This window comes from Diadema antillarum, unplaced genomic scaffold (assembly GCF_040938485.1).
Source record: "Diadema antillarum isolate AM-2024a unplaced genomic scaffold, OU_Dant_1.0 seq00000161_RagTag, whole genome shotgun sequence".
NCBI classification, from domain to species: domain Eukaryota; kingdom Metazoa; phylum Echinodermata; class Echinoidea; order Diadematoida; family Diadematidae; genus Diadema; species Diadema antillarum.
The window spans coordinates 401904-421602 of record NW_027271232.1 but is presented as its reverse complement, the minus strand read 5'-3'; the positions used below and the strand labels follow the sequence as shown (position 1 = coordinate 421602).

The 19699-nt window shown below is 39.8% G+C and overlaps 1 protein-coding gene and 1 long non-coding RNA gene across 3 annotated transcripts; one reads left to right on the top strand and one right to left on the bottom strand.

Annotated features, from left to right (window-relative positions):
- Nucleotides 1–1099: 1099 nt before the first annotated feature.
- Nucleotides 1100–8994, bottom strand: LOC139727978 (tRNA methyltransferase 10 homolog A-like). Of its 2 annotated transcripts, XM_071638948.1 has the most exons (7): nucleotides 8917–8994; nucleotides 7280–7456; nucleotides 6158–6326; nucleotides 5028–5174; nucleotides 4018–4164; nucleotides 2842–2947; nucleotides 1100–2230 (listed from the first exon to the last, which is right to left on the bottom strand). In XM_071638948.1, exons 2-7 carry the CDS (start codon nucleotides 7420–7422, stop codon nucleotides 1944–1946), a joined length of 999 nt encoding a protein of 332 aa, XP_071495049.1. In that variant the 5' UTR covers nucleotides 7423–7456; nucleotides 8917–8994; the 3' UTR covers nucleotides 1100–1943. The 2 variants fall into 2 exon arrangements, with proteins under 2 accessions (XP_071495049.1, XP_071495050.1); XM_071638949.1 differs by lacking the exon at nucleotides 8917–8994 and having other exon boundaries at nucleotides 6158–6319; nucleotides 7280–7437.
- Nucleotides 8995–15126: 6132 nt separating this feature from the next.
- Nucleotides 15127–18506, top strand: LOC139727977 (uncharacterized). The gene is made up of 3 exons (XR_011710780.1): nucleotides 15127–15768; nucleotides 16495–16653; nucleotides 18372–18506. It is a non-coding gene; the product is annotated as an uncharacterized lncRNA (long non-coding RNA).
- The last annotated feature ends 1193 nt before the right edge of the window (nucleotides 18507–19699 follow it).

Genomic DNA, 19699 nt, shown 5'->3' with positions numbered 1-19699 from the left:
GGCAGTACCACGACCAAAGGAGACGCCATACAATTTAATCCTTCGGCTACTAGCTCTGTGACAGAAGATCCTCTTCTCTTCTCAAGAGGCAGGATCAGCTTTCCAATACAACCACGACCTTGTAAAAGGAATGTTTCTGCATTCTGTCCATACGGGCATCTCCAGTGAGAGCATCAGACATGACCTCAAACCTCTCCTTAGTGATCGTCAAATCGGTGATAAAGTCTTACTGGAGAAAGTCAATGTCGCCGGGCATAATGAGATGGAAAGACAAGATAACCACAAAAGGGCCAAGCTCCAAACCCAATTGAACGCAGTACCTGAGAGTCGCCATGAAGAGCACGCTCCCCCGGCTCCAATGGATATGAAGCAGCTTCATAAGGAGATCAAAGCACTGATTAAGGCCAAGGTCACCGCCCCCACAGGGGAGATGGTGTCGACCGAGGAAATCCAAGGCAAGGCCGTCAATGCTGTTTACTAGAGGAATGGGGTTGCCAGGAATGCAGGAAGAAAGGGGAAGGAAGTCGATGCCATCACTGTTTCAAATGTGGAAGACTTGGCCACATTGCAAAAGGATGCCTGGGAAATGCCAGACGGGCACCACTACGGGACGAGTCGTGACCCCACAAGAATCAACAGTAAGTCCCAGGAAGTTTGACCCAATGATTACCACCACGGAATTCCCACCAAGACCTCAGATAAAGATTGCAAAGCTGGTCGGGAAAAAATGTATGCTCCATTGCCATATGAAAGGAGTGACAGTGCAGGCTCTTTGGGATACAGAAGCCCAGGTATATATCATTTCACAAACATGGATCAAAGATTTCATTTCCAAGAGCAGAATCAAACTCGTTACAGACCTCTTGCATGACTTCAAGTCTCTGCAGCAAATGGGACACCTCTACCCTTCCACAGGTACATAGAACTCCCCGTCCAGATAGGAGAAAAAAGAGGTGGGGAAATCATCGTCCCATTTCTTGTTGTTCGAATAGTTTGTTGCTCTTTTGAGACACCTTGTTCAGTTACCAGGAATTGAGAATATTTGTACCTTTGAAAAAGGGAAAGCAACCCACCCCATTTAAGAAATGAGGTAGGCCAATCAAGAGATAAGAGGAGAGATGGAGTGGGGTGGTAGTGGCCATGTTATCATTACACCATTTGCCACCATCATCTCAACTATACAACTCTTGTGTTTCTCCTCATCATTTGTATCAGTTGTACGAATGGTATCGGTCTGAACACCCGCACGTCCACGGGTGTAACAACTATACACAACTTAGTGGTTGTTTGGATGCTGCATCACAGCGTCTCATCTTCACTGCATTTAAATTCTGAATCTCACGCTTTTAGTCCATCGGACAATCAAATTACAAGGAGTGGGAAGGGCAGGTATAATGAAGACTGGTTCGCATAAAAAGTATGTGAACACTGAAATGTTCACAGGCAGTTCTGCATCAAAACATTTCCTGATGTTGCTTTGTTCATTCTGTCTTTGCACACGATAAAGTTAGGCTGCCATACAGTTGTTCTGTATCTAGTTAAGACCACAGTGAACGTTAGCATACAGGAAATGAAAAGTAAACTTACAGTGTCATGTTTTGCATGGACTCTCAGCAAATGGTGAGAGAGTGCAGTGTACATTCAACACACTTCTAAGACAGCCCAGTGAAAGGATGATGGAGTCAGTGAAATGACCCTGCCATCCACTTCAAATGTCTTCATACTTTATTTACCTGTGCTTCTATTAAGTCTTGGAACAGTGAAACTTATTCTTTTCACACACATAACATGAGAAACCAGTTGACACCATAGAAGGGGATCTTTACACTTGGGAGTAAAAGAATACCCTGCTCACCTGCTCACAGAGAAGATTAAAAAAAAAACACACAAATTGCACCATCCAAGGTCCTTGTGAGGCCGTGCTGCTCACAATTAAGAGTTAACTATGTATCCTTGGAATCAACCTGTTCTTGTTCACTCTCTGAGACAGTGCCCTCACTGTCCTGTTTTCTCTCTTCATCACAGTCTGAGTCACTCTGTTGGACATCACTAGGAACCCGTTGTTCATTCCTCTCAGTGTTCCTCTCGCCGTGTGTCGTTAATGATTCACTCTCCTCCTCGTTTGTGCCGTTGGCTGGGATGAATTCTGTCACTTTCCTGTTCGGCAGGACTTGGTTGAAGGCATCCGCCCAGTTTCCAACTTGGACGTAGGCCAGAATGATTTCGTAGACTGGAGGATCAAGGAGCAACAAATGTGATGATGGGGGGGGGGGGGGGGGGGAGAGATGTTTTAGCCATATCAAATGATGATAAAATTCTCTAGTTATAGTTATGGTTCAATGTTCGTTTTATAGGTTTTTTTTTTTTTAAAGCACTATTGTGTTTTTATGACTGGACAGTAAGCCTAGTTTGCAATTTCTAAATGACACAAGAGTATCAGTGACCTACATCTAAAAATGTCTTAGGTGCAAACACGGAATTCCTGAAAAAAAAAAATCTAAAATTCAATAGGATGACACATTCCACAAAATTTACCGGTACTCAAAATGGGAAGCTACTACAGGCAACTGTCAGTTTTTAACAATGAACAAGTCCACTGCAAATGGGAAACACTGTGCATAATGTTATCAAACACACACACACACACACACACACAAATTTGTTTTTACCACTCAATTCAATTATGCTTGACTGAATATTCTTGCAGGATTGACCTCTTGTCTGTAGAGCATTGTAATTACAAATCTTTCAGTACACAGCCCGTCAGGTTTCATGCCAAATACGCTAACAACTGTTCATATTGACAAGAGGGCAATCTAGGGTGAAGTATCAGAGGCTTACCATGGTTGACTGCCAGCACCTTTCTTGATTTGAGCTTGACGTAATCACCAATTGGGAGCTGGGCATGGTTCCAGCCCCTCTCTCGGACCTTCTCGAAGCACACGCCCTGCCAGCCAGAAATGAAAAGATACAACATCACTCTGTCTGGTGTCACCTTTGTAATCACATGGTTCACCCTTCAGTAATGGCAATACACATTCAATTCAATTCAATTCAATTCAATTCAATTCAATTCAACTCAATTCAATTCAATTCAATTCAATTCAATTCAATCAATTCAATTTATTTCATATCTCAAATGCACAAACATAGGCATATAATATGTACAAACAGATCGTATCACGGAAATATACATAGAACACAAAACAATCTCAAAACACAAATAGTACAAGGTTTGTTCAAAGTAGAAAAATTGTAAAACTGTTCAAAAATGCAGTAGATGTGAGGGAATGACAAAGACAAGTGGCTAATCAAAGGTCAAACCCTTGGTGGACTGCATCTTACAAGTTTGCATTTTTTAAAAATACATCGTAAATCTCATCACTGATATAAATTCCAAATGAAGAAGAGACTGGCAAAGATCGGGAACAGTTAAATTACACTGACTACGTCAAAGGTATCTTGATATCACACTTTCCACTTTTGATAAAAAATCATCAACAAGCAGGATGAAACCTGTCATCATGCATATATGAGGGATTGTGTTGTTGTTGTTGTCTTCCCCTTTTTGTCTAAATATCAAACAAGCATCATGGATGGACTGCCATGATGGTAGCAGTAATATAGCAGTAATGGTTTATTCAAAATTCGTTTGCAGCAAGATGGCTGAACTGCAGAATTTTGTACATTTCAAGTGGGCAATAACAAAAATAATTACAAAATCATACTTCAACTGAAATACAAAATCTCAAAATAATTGTACGACTAAAAATTGGATAACAACAATGGAAAAAAAAATAAATCAATTACACTTGTACATATACGTTGATACAATTACTTACTACACAGGCAAGTTATGGTATATTCATAATCATATACATACACACACACACACACACACACACACACAGAATTGTGCATGAAAATATGTGCAATTCATTACATTTCCCCAGTGAAACTGTCAAATTATGTTCATGCTCACCAGAAGAGAAAAAGAGTGATGGAAGTTGTTCATACCTTGTGATGGTTATGATCAACGAGACCACCGATGATGTAAACCTTGTCGGGGTGGAGCTGCTGCAGGACGTTCGGCGACTCGGCAGCCAGGTAGACGATGCTATCCGCCCCGAACGCTCCCTCTGGACCGTCAGACTTCAGGTGGACCTGGGCAAACCAAACCCATAGTAACAAACAATAAATAATTCAGCAAAAGATCAAAAGAGAAAAATGTCACTCGGTTCTGCTTTGAGAACTACATAGAAACTTCATACATTTTTTGCCAGTGTTTTTTTTTTTCTGCAGCAGACCATTTCTGTTTACAGTTAATTGTTAGTAATTGCAATAGTGTTTAGTAACTTTACTCCAAAGCACAATGTACAGTTCTGTATATTACATCAGTCAGCCCATACAAAACATTATCCTGACTGAGATAATCCTGCATTCATACTAAACACAGGCATGATGCATACTGTATACCCGAATATTTCACAGTTATATTTTGTGACTTAGGACAAGTAAAACAATCACAAAAGTACTGTAAAAGTGGAAAATTTCAGTGTTGAAATTGTCGCGCATTTTGCGCAACCAGAAATTAGTGCGATAATATAGGTATGCGAATATTTTTGCTTGCCATATGTTCCAGTAGTTGATGTCTTGATTCCACGAAATTAAAAACACATGAAACTCTTCTTAACCGGCCGAGCACGAAAAGTTAGTCGCGCGAAAATATCCACTTTTACGGTAATTGAATTTGCAATTGAGAATCACAGTGATGATTGACAATTGATAATTTTCCCTTTTTGGGAGCAAAGTTGGTGATTTTTCACTTTGAAGAAGGTATACAGTGCATATGTTATACAGGAGACAAAATTTCAAACTCGCTAATTTGGCAAGCATCCACGAACTTGCGAAATTCACCCCCAAAAAATAAAAATGCTGCAAGAGATATACCACGTATAATGGTATTAGCTGCACTACAGTTGTACATTGTGATGTCACTTCTCTGCTACAGTATGCTCATCACTCACATCCCAGTTTTTGTAGCCCTGGACCAAAGTGCTCATGTAGTCTCTGGTCTTGTTATTCAAGCTGGATAGGTAGAACTGAAGTGGCTTGGCAGATTTTCTGTTCTCAGCATAGCATCGCTGAATCTGTTTGATGAGTTTCTTGATATCCTGAAAGGCAGTGAAGGGGTAGGGAAGAATACGAAGAGAGTATAAGGGGAAAGACAGCGAGAACAAGACTCAATGGTGATGTGATACCACACACAAAGCTTCACATCATTTTGATTTGTATGATAGCATTATGTCAGCATGACAAAAAATGAATCTGGATGTTATTTCTATCCATAAACCCACTCAGCATTTTCACATCATATAATTACAGTAGCTTGATGCTTTCAATGTGCTACAGATAACGAAATGCACACATTCTTCACACCAAATGTTCAATGATTGTATGTACGTGTGTGTGTGTGTGTGTGTGTGTGTGTATGTATGCAATGATGGATGATGCATGTGTGCATTATGAATGTCACACAGCTGATGATAATGCCCATCATTGTCTAGACTGATCTTCTCGAATCAGTGTCCCTTTGTGCAACATGGTGCATGAGGGTGTGTATTGGGTGGGGGGGGGGGGGGGGTCTGGTGGAAGGCTAGGAGAAAAGGAAGCTGCCATGAATAAGCCAGTTCGTAATTAACTCATGTACACATTAGTACAAATGACCTTTCTTTTTTCTCAATTGGTTAGGCACTTCACTCGTTTTCAAGGCGGCGTAATGCATAAGCTTGCCTGACGTAACAATTTATGGAGTTCATGTTCAAACAAAGAACGAAATTGCGTTTAGATCAGGTGATCAGAATACTCCATCAGTTGACAATTTAGCAGGCATCCATTTAATTGTTTTGTATTGAATGCAATAACAGCCTATTTCCTTCTATTTGACGAAATACCATTCTTGCTGTCAGGTGGATGTGCTAGCAAGCACCATTTAGATAAGGATCACATGAATAATCATTGCATCACAGATACTTATCTCAGTAAATTTACAAACCGAAATGGCTGTTGGTACAAATGACCTTTTTCTGCTCATGCGCAAAGTGGAATTACGAACTGGTCTATTGTTCATTATCAAAGTCACCAAGTTTTGTCTTACTGACTCGGACATCAGGTCATCATAGGCACAGTCAATGGCAACCCTGATGTCGCTGGCTTCTGGGTCACTCATCTTCTTCTTCTTGATCCCAGTATATTCCAGTCCCTCTTTCTGCCGCTCCTCCATCAGCTTTCTTTTCTTTGCCTTGATCTTTTCCCTTTCCTTTTTCCTTGCAAAGAGAGAAAGAGCGACAGAGTGAGTAAGAGAGTGATGGCTTTTCAAAGAGTGGTTTAGACTTTGATGAAAAGTGAAGCCATAATGAGAAGCAGTAATTTGCATGTTACATTTTAATTCTGGACTTTTTAAAATGTTACCTCTAGTAGGGTTCGACACTACTTTCAGTACCTTTTTTCTCTGGCGAACAGTTTGGGCCACTAAGATCCTTCAATTTGCAATTTTGGTGGACAGAGATAGAAGGAAATGTAACAATCCATGTTTAATCTTAGTTGCCAGATTGGGCCACCAGAATGGACATTTGGTGGCCCACCATCAATTTTTAGTGGCCCCAGGCCATGGGTCACTGCTAATGTCAAGCCCTACTTATAGGAACAAATGGGGGCTGTGCAAAGTCTCTCAGGATTTCAGAATCTCACTGGGAATACTACAATTTAAAAATGTAACAATATGGCATCATGGGCATATACAAGATACTACAACCTTTTTTGGCCTGCAAAGCAAATCATCATCACTTGCTTCTAGATTCTCCACACACTCTATTTTAAGCTAAATTCTCATGGACTATGTGTACAGAAAATAGGGAAAAGGAAAACAGAAAGAGAGCAAAGTTCTTTTCCAGTGATTCTAATCAGAATCATTGAGAGATTATTGGTCATGGTATTTTGAAAGGATGTAATTGCACAATACACATTGCATGTAATACAACAGAAATTATTACTCTAAGCCTGAGAATACATCTTAGTTCTGCAAACAGGTTGTCCACAAAATACACAATGTCTCATACATGTGCAAACATAGTTGAAGTATGGTTGTCCTCTGAACTTGATAATATGGTTCATTGGTAAGCTAGTTATCCAACAATCTTTATTTATCCCATAAATTGATATTTACAACTCTAAGCTTTTCTTGTTATCACTGTAAGTGGGAAAATCATAATACATGTACCTCCTCTCCTTCTTTGTTTCTGCCCATCGTTGGAGTCGAAGCTGTTTCTTGAGCTGGTTCTTGGACAGATGCACAACACTGTCAGTCACCTCATCTTGGTCCTGTTTTTCAATCACATCATTCTCTTGGTTTGCATCATCCATAGCAGCAATATATTCCTTGCAGATTTAACCTGATCTGAAATCATAGACAACAGGGAACAGTTTCGTTTGTTTCCTAATGAAATAATTGATCTGTTCCATTGGAAGCTTTCACCAATTTGGTTACAATGTACCCTTCAAAATTCGAGAGACATAGTTTTTTATAAAATAGAACTTCGCTGATGTTTGGGGAATCACTAGCTGCTGCTGGCACAGCTGTCATTAGTCACTATCATTTCATAAATTTCCTTGGGTTTCACATGTACACCGTACATTCCAAATAGGTCTTAACACACCATTCTAGCATTCCTACTACTTACTTGTCTGTAGACAATAGTAGAAAAGAACCGATTAGTACTAGAATATGTGCCTATATGTATTTATCATTGTTAATTCAAATATTTGATCATATTTTTGTTTAACAAAGGCAGCTACAGGCAACGGCAATTACGTCCATGTCCATATTCGCCCATGAAGGCAGTGTGGTCTGCCAGCTCAGCAGTTGCCACTATTTGTACTATAAGCCAATACCAATGAAACTCTTTTTCAATATGACAGCAGAATTGCACAAAACAAACTTGCAAAATCAACATGTGCATTTAAATTTACATAGGAGTCTAGCTGTAGACTCTAATTGCACCCTAACATCTCGGTCCCAGAAATGCTTGTTTGAAACTTTGCACCCCCTTCATTGAGTCAACCCTTGAATTACAACACTATTCAGACCAACAAAGATTGTTATTCGATCATCATTCACTTTATCCAAGGACAATTCCAATTTGGAACACACTGCCAGCTGAAATAAAATCTACAACCAATATTGATACCTTTAAATCTCGCTTGTCCAAAATGAGATTTTAAAGTGCTGCAACTGTATGCATGAGGGACTGCACGTTTATAGCCCAGCAGCGGCGGTTGGTGCAGTACTGTCGAGACAAAGCAAGACAAGACAAGACAAGTCACACCCTCCCCTAACCGCAGCAGCGACCCCAATACGTAGTGTTACAGCGCCCCGCCGCCGCGCCGGGCGGGGTAAGAGTTCTGTGGGTTAACCCTCCCCTACGGCCTAGACAACCTAGATCTAGGACTCTAGGTTAGGTATCATCATGTGCAGCTGATGTTCAACAACAATGAGTCGTTGCCAAGACTAAGACTGTAGTAAGAGATGTCTTCTTAATTGCGATGCCGTTCATACCTCAGAATGCCAGAACAGATACTCCTCTTTGGCTACGCTGAACACAAAATGTATTTAAGCCATCACTGGTGAGAGTGGTGCACGGTGGTTGTTGAAACCAAAATTAAAGTTTACTGCAAACGCCGTTATAAAGGTGTGGGACCAAGAGGATACGCTACGCATGCCACAGACGTCAGACTGAACACAAAAGGGTTACGTTCATTATGTTTATAGAAACCCGTACTGTTTTTAGAGCCAAAAACGGTTCAAATATTGAAGGACGGGTGGGTTTGGTTTCTAATAGGAAAAGTATAGGACCTTACCTGACCAACTTGATGATAATTTATCGTAAGTTGCAGATTCAATATATCTTTCATACTATCCAGCCAGCTGATTGTGTGTTGAACTGTTGATACATCGACCGGCCGGAGAGGGCGCAAAAACTACTGTAGCAGAGCGGGTTAGTAGGGGTAAGCACTATCTGGGCACCCGTCCCGCTTCATCATGAATATTCATCACCTACATGTATCCGTAATACCGTTGAAATACATATTTTTTTTTCATTTCCCGGCAGCGTTTTTACATTTCTCGGCAAAACTGAGCATTTTTCCATCTCCCGGCGAGACGTTTTAACATTCCCCGTTGATGCAATTTTTCGAGATTTTTACATTTCCCGGCCATACGTTTTGCACGTATCCAGCGTTCTGCCATTTACTAGTACAGTATCTTACTGCCTGATGAATATTCATGATGAAGCGGGACGGGTGCCCAAATAGTGCTTACCGTTAGTAGGGAGCTTTAGATTTTAGACGCGCGGACGTTCAAAGGAAAAAACATGTTCTGAGCTTGCGCAGTAGCGCGCGTAAAGTCAATCTATTTTTAGCTTGCGTCGCCTGAGTTGTTTACTACGCGTACTGGGCTATTTTCACGTCCGCACAGTTTGCGACGTAGAGAGCTTCTTCATGCACTGATCATATGGGGGCGCGATTTCATTTTTTATACGTTGCGTCCCAGCGTAATCTAAAGCTACTTTTCCACACGACGCAGGGAGAGGAGAACGTCCAGCGCAAGCGTCGGCTCAAACGTCCGCGCGTCAAAATCTAAAGCTCCCTAATATTCAAGTCACGCGCACGTCAATCGAGGACCGCGAGATCAATGTCAATTGATGATGAAGACTCGGTGGATGGGGGGCTCGCCCCCCCCCCCTTTTTTTTTTTTTGCACCATACAGAGGAGTACATAAGGTGTCACCATTTAGGGCCCCCTCCCCCCCCCCCCCACTTTTTGCTAGTCTGTCAGCTGAAGAAACCCGGAAGTGGAATGAGAAAGATGAGCTGATTTTCTTTTTTCTTTTTTTTTTTTTGGGGGGGGGGGGGCTTGTATCAGCTGAAGAAACCTGGAAGTGGCACAAGAAGTTGCGCTGAAGGCCTTTTTTTTTTGCTTGTCAGCTCATGAAACCCGGAAGTGCCCCCCCCCCCACACACACACACACACACACTTTTCAAAACGCCCCGCCGGCCCTGATGACTGCAGGCTAGGCGAGTTCGTGGGTACTATAATTGTTATTCTTACATTATTCAATAATGCATTGTAAAACTTTGTGTTTCCTTTGTCTCTTTATTACGGTCTCTGAGTTTTGTTTCGTTCTGTTTTTTGGTGTATCAAGTTTGATAAGTTGTCTTTGCTTTGTTGCTTTATTGGTATATTGGTTATTTGAAGAGAAGTTACAGGGATAGTACAGTATTGGTGGAGATGAGAATTGGGCTTTTAAGTTTTTGCAAGATACCAAGAAAACACTTATGAAATAGTACAGAGCATACCATTTTAAGAGGAATTCAAAGTTTATTTGATGAAAATCGGGTTTGGAATGACTGAAACATCCAAAAACAAAGTAAAACAAAGCGATCGTAATAAAGTGTGGGTCCCACACTTTATTAGAATTGCTCTGTTTTGGATATCTCAGCCATTTCAAAACCAATTTTCATCAAATAAACGTTGAATTCCTCATGGAATCACATGCTCTTTCATATTTCACAAGAGGTTTCTCATTATCTCACCAAAATGTTAGAAAACTGAAATTAGGTCTCAACCAAAACTATACGATCCCTTTAAGCTGAAATAAGACTTCTTTTTTTTTGTAATGCAACGCAGTAGAGTACTATGTATAGCAGCTGCGCTATGAAACAAGTTAGAGTTTGTAAGAGCGCTATACAAATGGAATTATTGTAATTGTATTGTTATTGTAAATTGTGAGCAAAACAAGATTACTGAACTGACTAATCAAAGTTGTCATGCTCCCGTGTTTTTTTCTCTAGGCATTATTGACAATCACTTCTGTGAAAGAGATGGAATGCCGACACTCGCATCATAAGGAAATGGGGTCGTTTATGTGGGGTCATGCCACGAGAGCAACACCTACGAGTTAGACGGCCCACAAGATGGCCCACGAGTTCGACATTTGAGATCCAGGAGTCATGCAGCACACAATCGAGTCATACAGCCGATGAGCTCGACACCAAACAGGAAAATAAGGCCCATGAGTCCGACAGTACACAACTCAGGCCCATGAGTCCGACAGTACACAACTCAGGCCAATGAGTCCGACAGTAGACAAACAAGGCCCACGAGTCCGACACTGGGTAAAAAGGTCCATGAGTTCGACACTATAGGCAAACAAGACCCACGAGATTGATACTGAGCAAAAAGGCCCACGAGTTCGACACGAGTTACGAGTTACATCACGGGGCTTGTGTAGGTCTGTGGGCCTTTTTAGCTTAGTGTTGAACTCGTAGGCCTTGAATTGTTTGCCTAGCGTCGGACTCATGGGCCTTGTTTGCCTGGTTTCGAGCTCATGGGCTGTTATGACTCGTGGGTGTCGAACTCGTGACGTTCACCCCATTTATGTACCCATGGGGGGCTGCAAGTTGTAGGCGAGTAACCTAAATATGACAAAGCCCATTAGACAGTGCATCTTTTACAATCCTTTTAGGCGTGTGCTCAGTGAGTAAACTGTATCAGATTAGAGTATGATTGCTGTGAGCAAAGTAGATTATTGTGTGCGTATTGAGAAAATATTTTGAAAATAGAAAAAAAAAATCACTGTAATCATTGCCGTTAAATCATTGCCATTATTACTGTTTTGGTATATCACTATTTGATCAGAAATATTTGTAGGTTTTCCGGCTCAATAGATTTGAAATCATTCAAGTTTTTAAGGAGTACGTAATGAAAGTTTATGATAATTATTATTTAATGCGGTCGAATTTCCGTTTGGGTAAGGCATGAACATTTCATTTCTAAATTCCGGCCCGCTACTTAAGTTTTTGTGTTTTTAAATTTTACACAAGAGTGCATTTAGGAGCGTCACACGTCGTGTAATGAATTTCACTGAATAGTACCTTTCCATTAAAATCTAGAATCACCCCAAATTCATATTGATCAGCTCCAAGTTTATGTATTATCATGCAGTTTATCACACACAACGAAAGAACGTTACATCGCATCAATGGCGGAGAGACAAAGATCATCAAGAACCCGGATGATCTGTTTGATCTGGGTTTTTGATGATGTTTCCTATAGTGACTTCAAACTTCACTTTATAGTATAGCCTGTGACCTTGTTAATCCCAATTTAAAATAAACTCCAACCCAATAAGTAATGATGGCAAATGAAGTCAATACTTTGGAAGTTCATGAATACAAATTATGTCCCAGTGATTTTGATAATAAAATAAATAAAATGAATGAGAACTCTCTTGGTATCACTCATGTCAATGTTAGGTCTTTCAATAAAAATATAAGTGGACCGCAATTATTGTATGATCACAGCCTTAAATTCAAATTTGATATCATTGCACTTTCTGAAGTTTGGAACGTTAGTACATGTAATGTTAACACATTGCCATTACAGGATTATGTTTTGGAGGTCAATTGCCGCCAGGGAAAGGAGAGGGGTGGAGGAGTAGGAGCTTATATTCATAAGATGCTGAACAATGTTACACTCAAGTATTATGTTGAACACACGGAAAGTCTTTGGTTGAAGATACATCAGAATTGTTTTGATAAAACTGTGATAGGAATAATTTATAGAAAACCAAATACTGATGTTGAACAATTTCGAAATAGCTTGCTTAATGTTTTAGGGGAGCTTAATGTTGGGAAAACAGGCATTGTACTTCTTGGTGATCTCAATATATATATATCTCAAACGAATAATCAAAAGGTATATGATTATCTGAGTATGGTAGAGAGTACAGGAGTGCAACAGATTATCTCGTTACCCACAAGGGTGACAGATTCTACGTCGTCTGTTATTGATCATATTTATACTAATGTGTATAGTCATACAATTCATTCAGGTGTCATTGAGACAGATGTGTCAGATCATTTTCCAATTTTTGTTATTTTTGAAAACGGGAATAAAAATACGAATGCTTTTGTGCGGAGATTTGCCCGATCCTACAAGTCTTTTAATGCCCAGTCATTTCACGAGGATCTAGGGAAAATTGAATGGGCACATGTATCTAGATACGAAAATGTAAACACAGCTTATAAAGTTTTTCATGATATGTTTGAGAAAATATGTGATAAGCATGCACTTACAATAGAATATGATGTATCCCAGAAAAAGAACAGCCCAAAGAAACCTTGGATATCATCAGCGATTCTTAAATCCATCAAGAAGAAGCACAACTTGTACAAAAACTACAGGTCATCAAATTTTAGTGACGAATACGGAAAAAAGGATAAAAGGTATCGAAACACTTTGGTAACAGTTATTAAAAATGTAAAGAGATTGTATTATTGCAATTCTTTTAATCGTAATAAAAGTAACATGGCAAAGACCTGGGATACCATTAATGAGTTAATTTGTAGAAAGGGTAAGAATAAGCATTTGGATAGAAGATTTAACTATTAATCAAGGTGGAATTGATAAAGTTGCATCTTCTGACAATGAAATAGCCCAAGAACTCAATAACTACTTTGTCACTGTTGGGTCAAATTTGGCAGAACGAATACCAAATGGGCCTCCTAGTAGTTGTTTTCAAGATTGTTTGGGTGCCAGAAATACAAAGTCTTTGGCTTGGAAACCTATAAAAGAAGAAGAAATTATGGATATTGTATATGCTCTTGATGCTACAAAGTCTCATGGTTACAATAATTTGTCGATAAGATTGATCAAGGACGCAGCACCATATATTGTTTCCCCATTGACTTATATCTTTAATTTGTCATTGGAAATGGGCCAATTTCCAGAAGCCCTTAAGATTGCCAAAGTGACGCCTTTGTTCAAGAAAGGTTCGAAAGATGACCCTGATAATTACAGACCTATTTCAGTTCTGCCAGTAATTGCAAAAATTTTCGAGAAATTAGTCAATGGTCGTCTAATGGACTTTTTGGAGTCCACTAAAGTTTTGTACAGACACCAGTATGGATTTCGTAAGAAATACAGTACAAAATTATCATTAATCAATAATGATAATAACAGCCCATGAGCTCGGGGCCGTGGTTAATACATTAATACACTCAAATGACAAAGGTGTAATACACTGTTAGAACGCTGTGTAAAATTTCGTTGTTTAAAATATTGTTGTTTAAAATTCTAAACAATGTTGTTTAAATATAGAAAATTGGAGCTTGATTGCCTTAAACAGCGGTTGTTTAAAAACAATTCGGAATGATTGTCCAAACAATTAAACAACGTTGTTTAGAAATTGATGGGCAAAAGTCATGTGATAGTCATGAACCAATCAGCGGGCCTGCATGTATATCCTTCGTCGAATCACCGCGTCGCAATCGATCGCCGCCGGGGTGGCGGCCACCGCGCCTCACACACACACGTACAGTTATCACACGTTTATGTACGTATGTACAGTCCAGTAGCGCGACTACTGGTATTCATCATGATGGACGGCGGTGACGATGACTGCAATGCAGCTATATGGAGTCACGAACATTCTCAGCAAATGGGGTCTAGCTATAGAAGAACTTTGCCAGTCATTCCAAGGTATTTATTTATTTAACTGATAGTTACATCGCTTCATGCCCATCTGTAATTTGCATGATGTATGAAGCTAGTCACGGCTCACGCTTTGGGTTCTTGGCCGGGCTGCGCTACGCCTCGCCTTCATGCATGTAACGTTAGATCTAACAAACGTTAAGACTAGGTCGTCTGTACCGGTACGTAGACCACTACATTACTTGTATGTTTTTCAACCAACTTTTGCTTGTATAAACACTTGCATAATTCAATCATGGCCCTCAATCCTTACATACATTTTCAAAACTTCACATAAAGTACGAATTTCCTTTACAAAAACTAATCATCTAAATCAGCGTACGGAATATTCCCATTGTTGACACAGTACAGTAGCCTATTCGTTGTACAGACAATACTAGTAACCACCTTACAGTACCGTATTCTAAGTTGTAACAGGCACCGTATCACATCATGCACAATTATAGTAATAGTTTCTATAGGCGCAGTGTCCGAGTTCGATGATGTAGAAATCTAACAAGTTAGTTAGGCATAGGGTCTAACGTGACGGTTAGGGCCTAGCTAGGCAATGCTATAGGGCCTAGTCAAGGGCTAGGGCCTAGAAATTCTAGAATAGGCTATGTTTTAGACTGCTAGTGCTAACTAAGTTCAATTACATGATGACCTGTCTCGATCATTTCCTACCTCATAATTTAGAACTTATAATGGTCGGCTGTATGATAGCCCTACTACATCGACCACCCTCTTGTAATAAACCGACCGTGTATTAATTGGCGCACTGAACGCTTAGTACGCACTTCACTGCATCACGCAAAGCACATACAAATGGATTGGCTTTGACTGTTGATGAGGATGGTGTGGGAAGACGCGAAAATTCACCGTTCATTAACAAAGTTAATGGTTTTAATCAAGGACAAAATTTCGAATGAATATTTTCACCGAATCGTAATGTAATGTCTATGGAAGTTTCTAAAAAGCTTCGTACAACACGGTGTTCAATACAACTCGGCTTGCGTGCATTGTCAATGCAAAAACAGCGGTCGATCTCAATAAGGAGCGTTACCGCGGGGAGCTGAAACGAGGCCACGCAAGTTCGACGGCGATATTTTTGCACTGAAACTTCGAATCGAAAAGGGAACATAGGCATTTGATAGCCTAGCTCTGGATTTTCTCAATCACGTAGGTCAAGTTTTTTGCATGAATTTCAGTGTTAAATATTCTTATCAAGCAAATAAACATTAGGCAGTCGATGAGTAGTACGTCCACCCGTACAACCAAAATCTACTGTAAACATAACGTGTACCCCCTAAAATCCAATACTAAAGTGCAAGTTCAGTTCTGCTACTTTTGCTGGAGCAATTCATTCTTTACTGAGCATCATTGCCATCAATGATGCTCGATGAATTAAGGTTTACATAAGCTTCCAGTAGAAAAAAAGGCCTAGAACCCCTAAAGAAAATGAAGATAAAGACAGAAAACAGATTGTGGTGTTTTTAACGCACAATATAATCTATGCACCACACGTAAACTTAATGCCTGTAGTAATAATATACCACCTTAGTAGAGTTCTATTTGTTTCGTGTAGGTAGGTGGTTTGGAACCAATTTTTGGCACTTTTGTCACTTTCAAATAAGTTTCTATGCAAAGATTAGGAGCTTTCTTCTCAGTCTGTCAAGATTTCCATACCAAACGAAGCACATTGTGCAAATTCACACAAACTTGTGAGAAAAATGTTTATAGATTGAACATTTTTGCAGAAGCTAATGATCATGCATAATTCACTCCATCATTTATGTTTTTGTTATCAACTTGAGTATTATATTTTTTTCCATTTGGTTTATAGCATTCTTTCTGGGCCACCCTTAATATGATTGCAAATGCAATCTTGTTCCCTAATTTGTACAGATCAAGCAAGACTTCAGCCAGGAGATCATGGCTGAAGACAGGATGTTTGCAGCATGGCCATGTATGCTGACAAAGTACTCTAGTATGGGGAATCAAGATGTCCATCGTAGCAAACGCTGCTTATTCATCACACGGGTGACACCGATGGCCTTTCCCAAGGTACATTTTAAAAAGTATTGCTCTGTGTAGAGATTCTAATCTACAGCCCCAGTACCACCCTCTCCTTTTTTGCATTTGAGTTGAGTTGAATTTATTAACAACATTAACAAAATACTTACAGTATGTACATGACTATAAAAAAAAATTGTTAGACCGAGAAATTCATTCAATGCTTGTTAATTAATTTCTAAGACTTTCGCAAAAACCTGCAAAAACTGAAGTGGATCTGTAATTTCAAAGCCAATATCAAAGAGATCATCCGGGCTTATGCATGCCAACTCTTGATGACTCTGCTTTGTCCATCATTCAACTTGCATGTCATGTTCCCGTATTTGGTTTTGTTGCCGATTCGACATCATGAGCTTCCTTGGCATTTATCATGCACTGATCGAGTGACACATTGCATGCCTTTAGATCTTCATTGATGTACACACTTTTCATGTTCTCTTTTCCTTTCAGACTAGAATGCCCAGAATACAGTTTGTTCCTTTTGTTTGCAATAAAGTGGACTTTGATCTGCCTGCTCTTTCCTTCTTGCCTTTTCCCCAAGATGATGACAAGATCATGAAGATGAGATGTCCTCTTTCCAAATGTCTAAGCCACCTTCCTTGGCAACATTTGACTCGCCCTCAGTAAGCTCTTTCTCTGTCTCCTCAGCCCCCTCTGGCAGGCCAGTCAGGCAGAGATTGTCCCTCCTTAGCCCATGTTGGACCTCGTCCTGCTGGAACTGAATCCTCAAGAGATGACATGTGGATTCAGAACATCTTTAATTGTGCTCATACAAGCTTCTTTCGCTCCTTGTATCACATGCGGTAGTGCAGCTTTAATGACTGTAACTACAGCTTGGACAATTATTTGGGAGAGGCTGTCTCCTGCCCCTCTCTCACATTATAGCACCCCACGGCCACACAGTTCATGTACACTGAAACTTCTGGATGGTTTGTCCTTGCCTCCTTCATCTACCATTCCCCTTTTCTTCTCCACTGCCTGATCAACTCACATGATAATCAAGCTTTTGTCATTATTGGATAACATTAACAGAGAAGTCTTTTATGAACTATTAAAGTTTTTGCATTCTTTTTCCTACTACTTGGAATAAAAATCACTGGACCTTGAACATCCCTTGCTCTTGCTAGTCTAATTAAGATATATGCATATTAACTGATCTTGCTTTATGCAATGCCAGAATATGACATGAACCTCCTGCAAAAGCCCAAATGTCATTCATATTGCAATAGTCTTTGTTAAGCACTTAAAATTAGTGCAAGATTATTCTTATTAAGGCACTGGCTGTCAACACCATTCAACTTTCTTTCATCCAAGTTCATGGTAACTCTGATTGCTGCTTTGTAGAATAGCATGATGATTATTACAGCATTATAATTCTAATGCTTGGCCTTACAAGTTTGGCTCTACTCATCCACAATTACTTGCCCGTCTTGGTAGTAAATGCCGTTGCCAGAATCAGTCCCTCATTCAAAATGTGTAGCATTTTCTACAATACCCTCCAAACAACAGCCGCCCCCCCCCCCCCCCCCACAGTTAGTAATCCTGGTTGCAATCAAGTACAATATAAGTACATAAGCTAGCATCTGAATATGAGCTAATACTAGTCAGCATTTCTCTTTATCAGCCTTGATTGTGTTAATATTTTTAAAGGGTATATTTGTACTTATCATTCACAATACTCCCCCTGTGTCATACATTTTGCTCCACAGAGGAAAAAGAGACGCTTGCATTCAGCATGCTGCCGCTAGTTTGCCGAGGCTGGACTGCGAGGGTGTGGGGCAAGTGCTCCTTTCAGGAGTCGTTGGAGTTATTCTACGACTTTCAACCTGTAAGTACCTAACTGTTCGGAGGCTAATCTTCTAAAACAAGTGATGTGTTGCCCTCTTATTAAAATGATGAGATGGACTTTGACATTGCAATACAATATATAAAAATCATCAAGCTGTGGTCCATAGTTACACAAATTCCCAGTTTATGCTTTTTCATTTGTTAGTTTAGTCCATGGATTCTACATATTTATGCAAATTTACTATGTTGCTAATGTGTGCTGTGAATCACAATAATTTTTTTTAATGAAAAAAAAAATCTTATATTACATAGTCAACATACATATTTACTTTATTTTGTGCCTGACTGCTCAATCACACACTTGTCCATTTATGTCCTTTTCATTTTGATAAAAAGGGGAAAAAATTCGCATGAAATACAAAATTGGTCCCAAATGTCGCCAACAAGGAATATTCCATTCATCAATAAATATTGCACTTGACCTATGGTATCATTATATTCAGCAAGATGCTGGAAATATATCACATACCACTCATATACATCCAATGTGATACAGGGTGTCCCCCCCCCCCCCCCCCATACCAAAAAGAAAAAATACCTCGCATACTCCTTAATGTTCCTACAATGTAAGTGGACAAAATTGTTATACTACTAGTATTGGTAAGAGTAACTTACCCAAAATAATGAAATGCAATTCAGAAGTAGTTTTTGTTTGATAATACTTTTTGCCTGGGCTTGCCAGCAATAAAACTAATTGCCTTTCAGAAGTTCCCATAGGCCACACAGTTGAAAATTCATTCAGCCAGGTCATGGTTAGCCCTTGCAAGAATAGAAAATGTAATACATGGATGTTATATACTACATAATATACCCAATTTAGGGTATATGTTTGCAAATGAAATGTTGCAGAATTTGGCCAGGCACTTTATTATGAACTCTACCTTGAACATTGGAGAGGTGTGGGAAATATATCTGTTCTGATGGACTTCATTGTACCAATGCCTCAACCCAACACTTCTGCGTAGATTATTTCAAGATTTTATCGAGATGTATATGCATGTTTCTTTTCCACTTCCATTTCATTTTACAGGAGGGCACAGACCTGGCTTTCTACATTGGACAAATTGACAGGAAGCAGAGACCTCACAGCCCTTCATCTTGCTGATGGGAGGATCCTGGAAGAAGCCACTGCAAACCTTTGTCATTAGGAAGTTTTCGCTACACGACGCGAAGACCGAGAATACGAGGA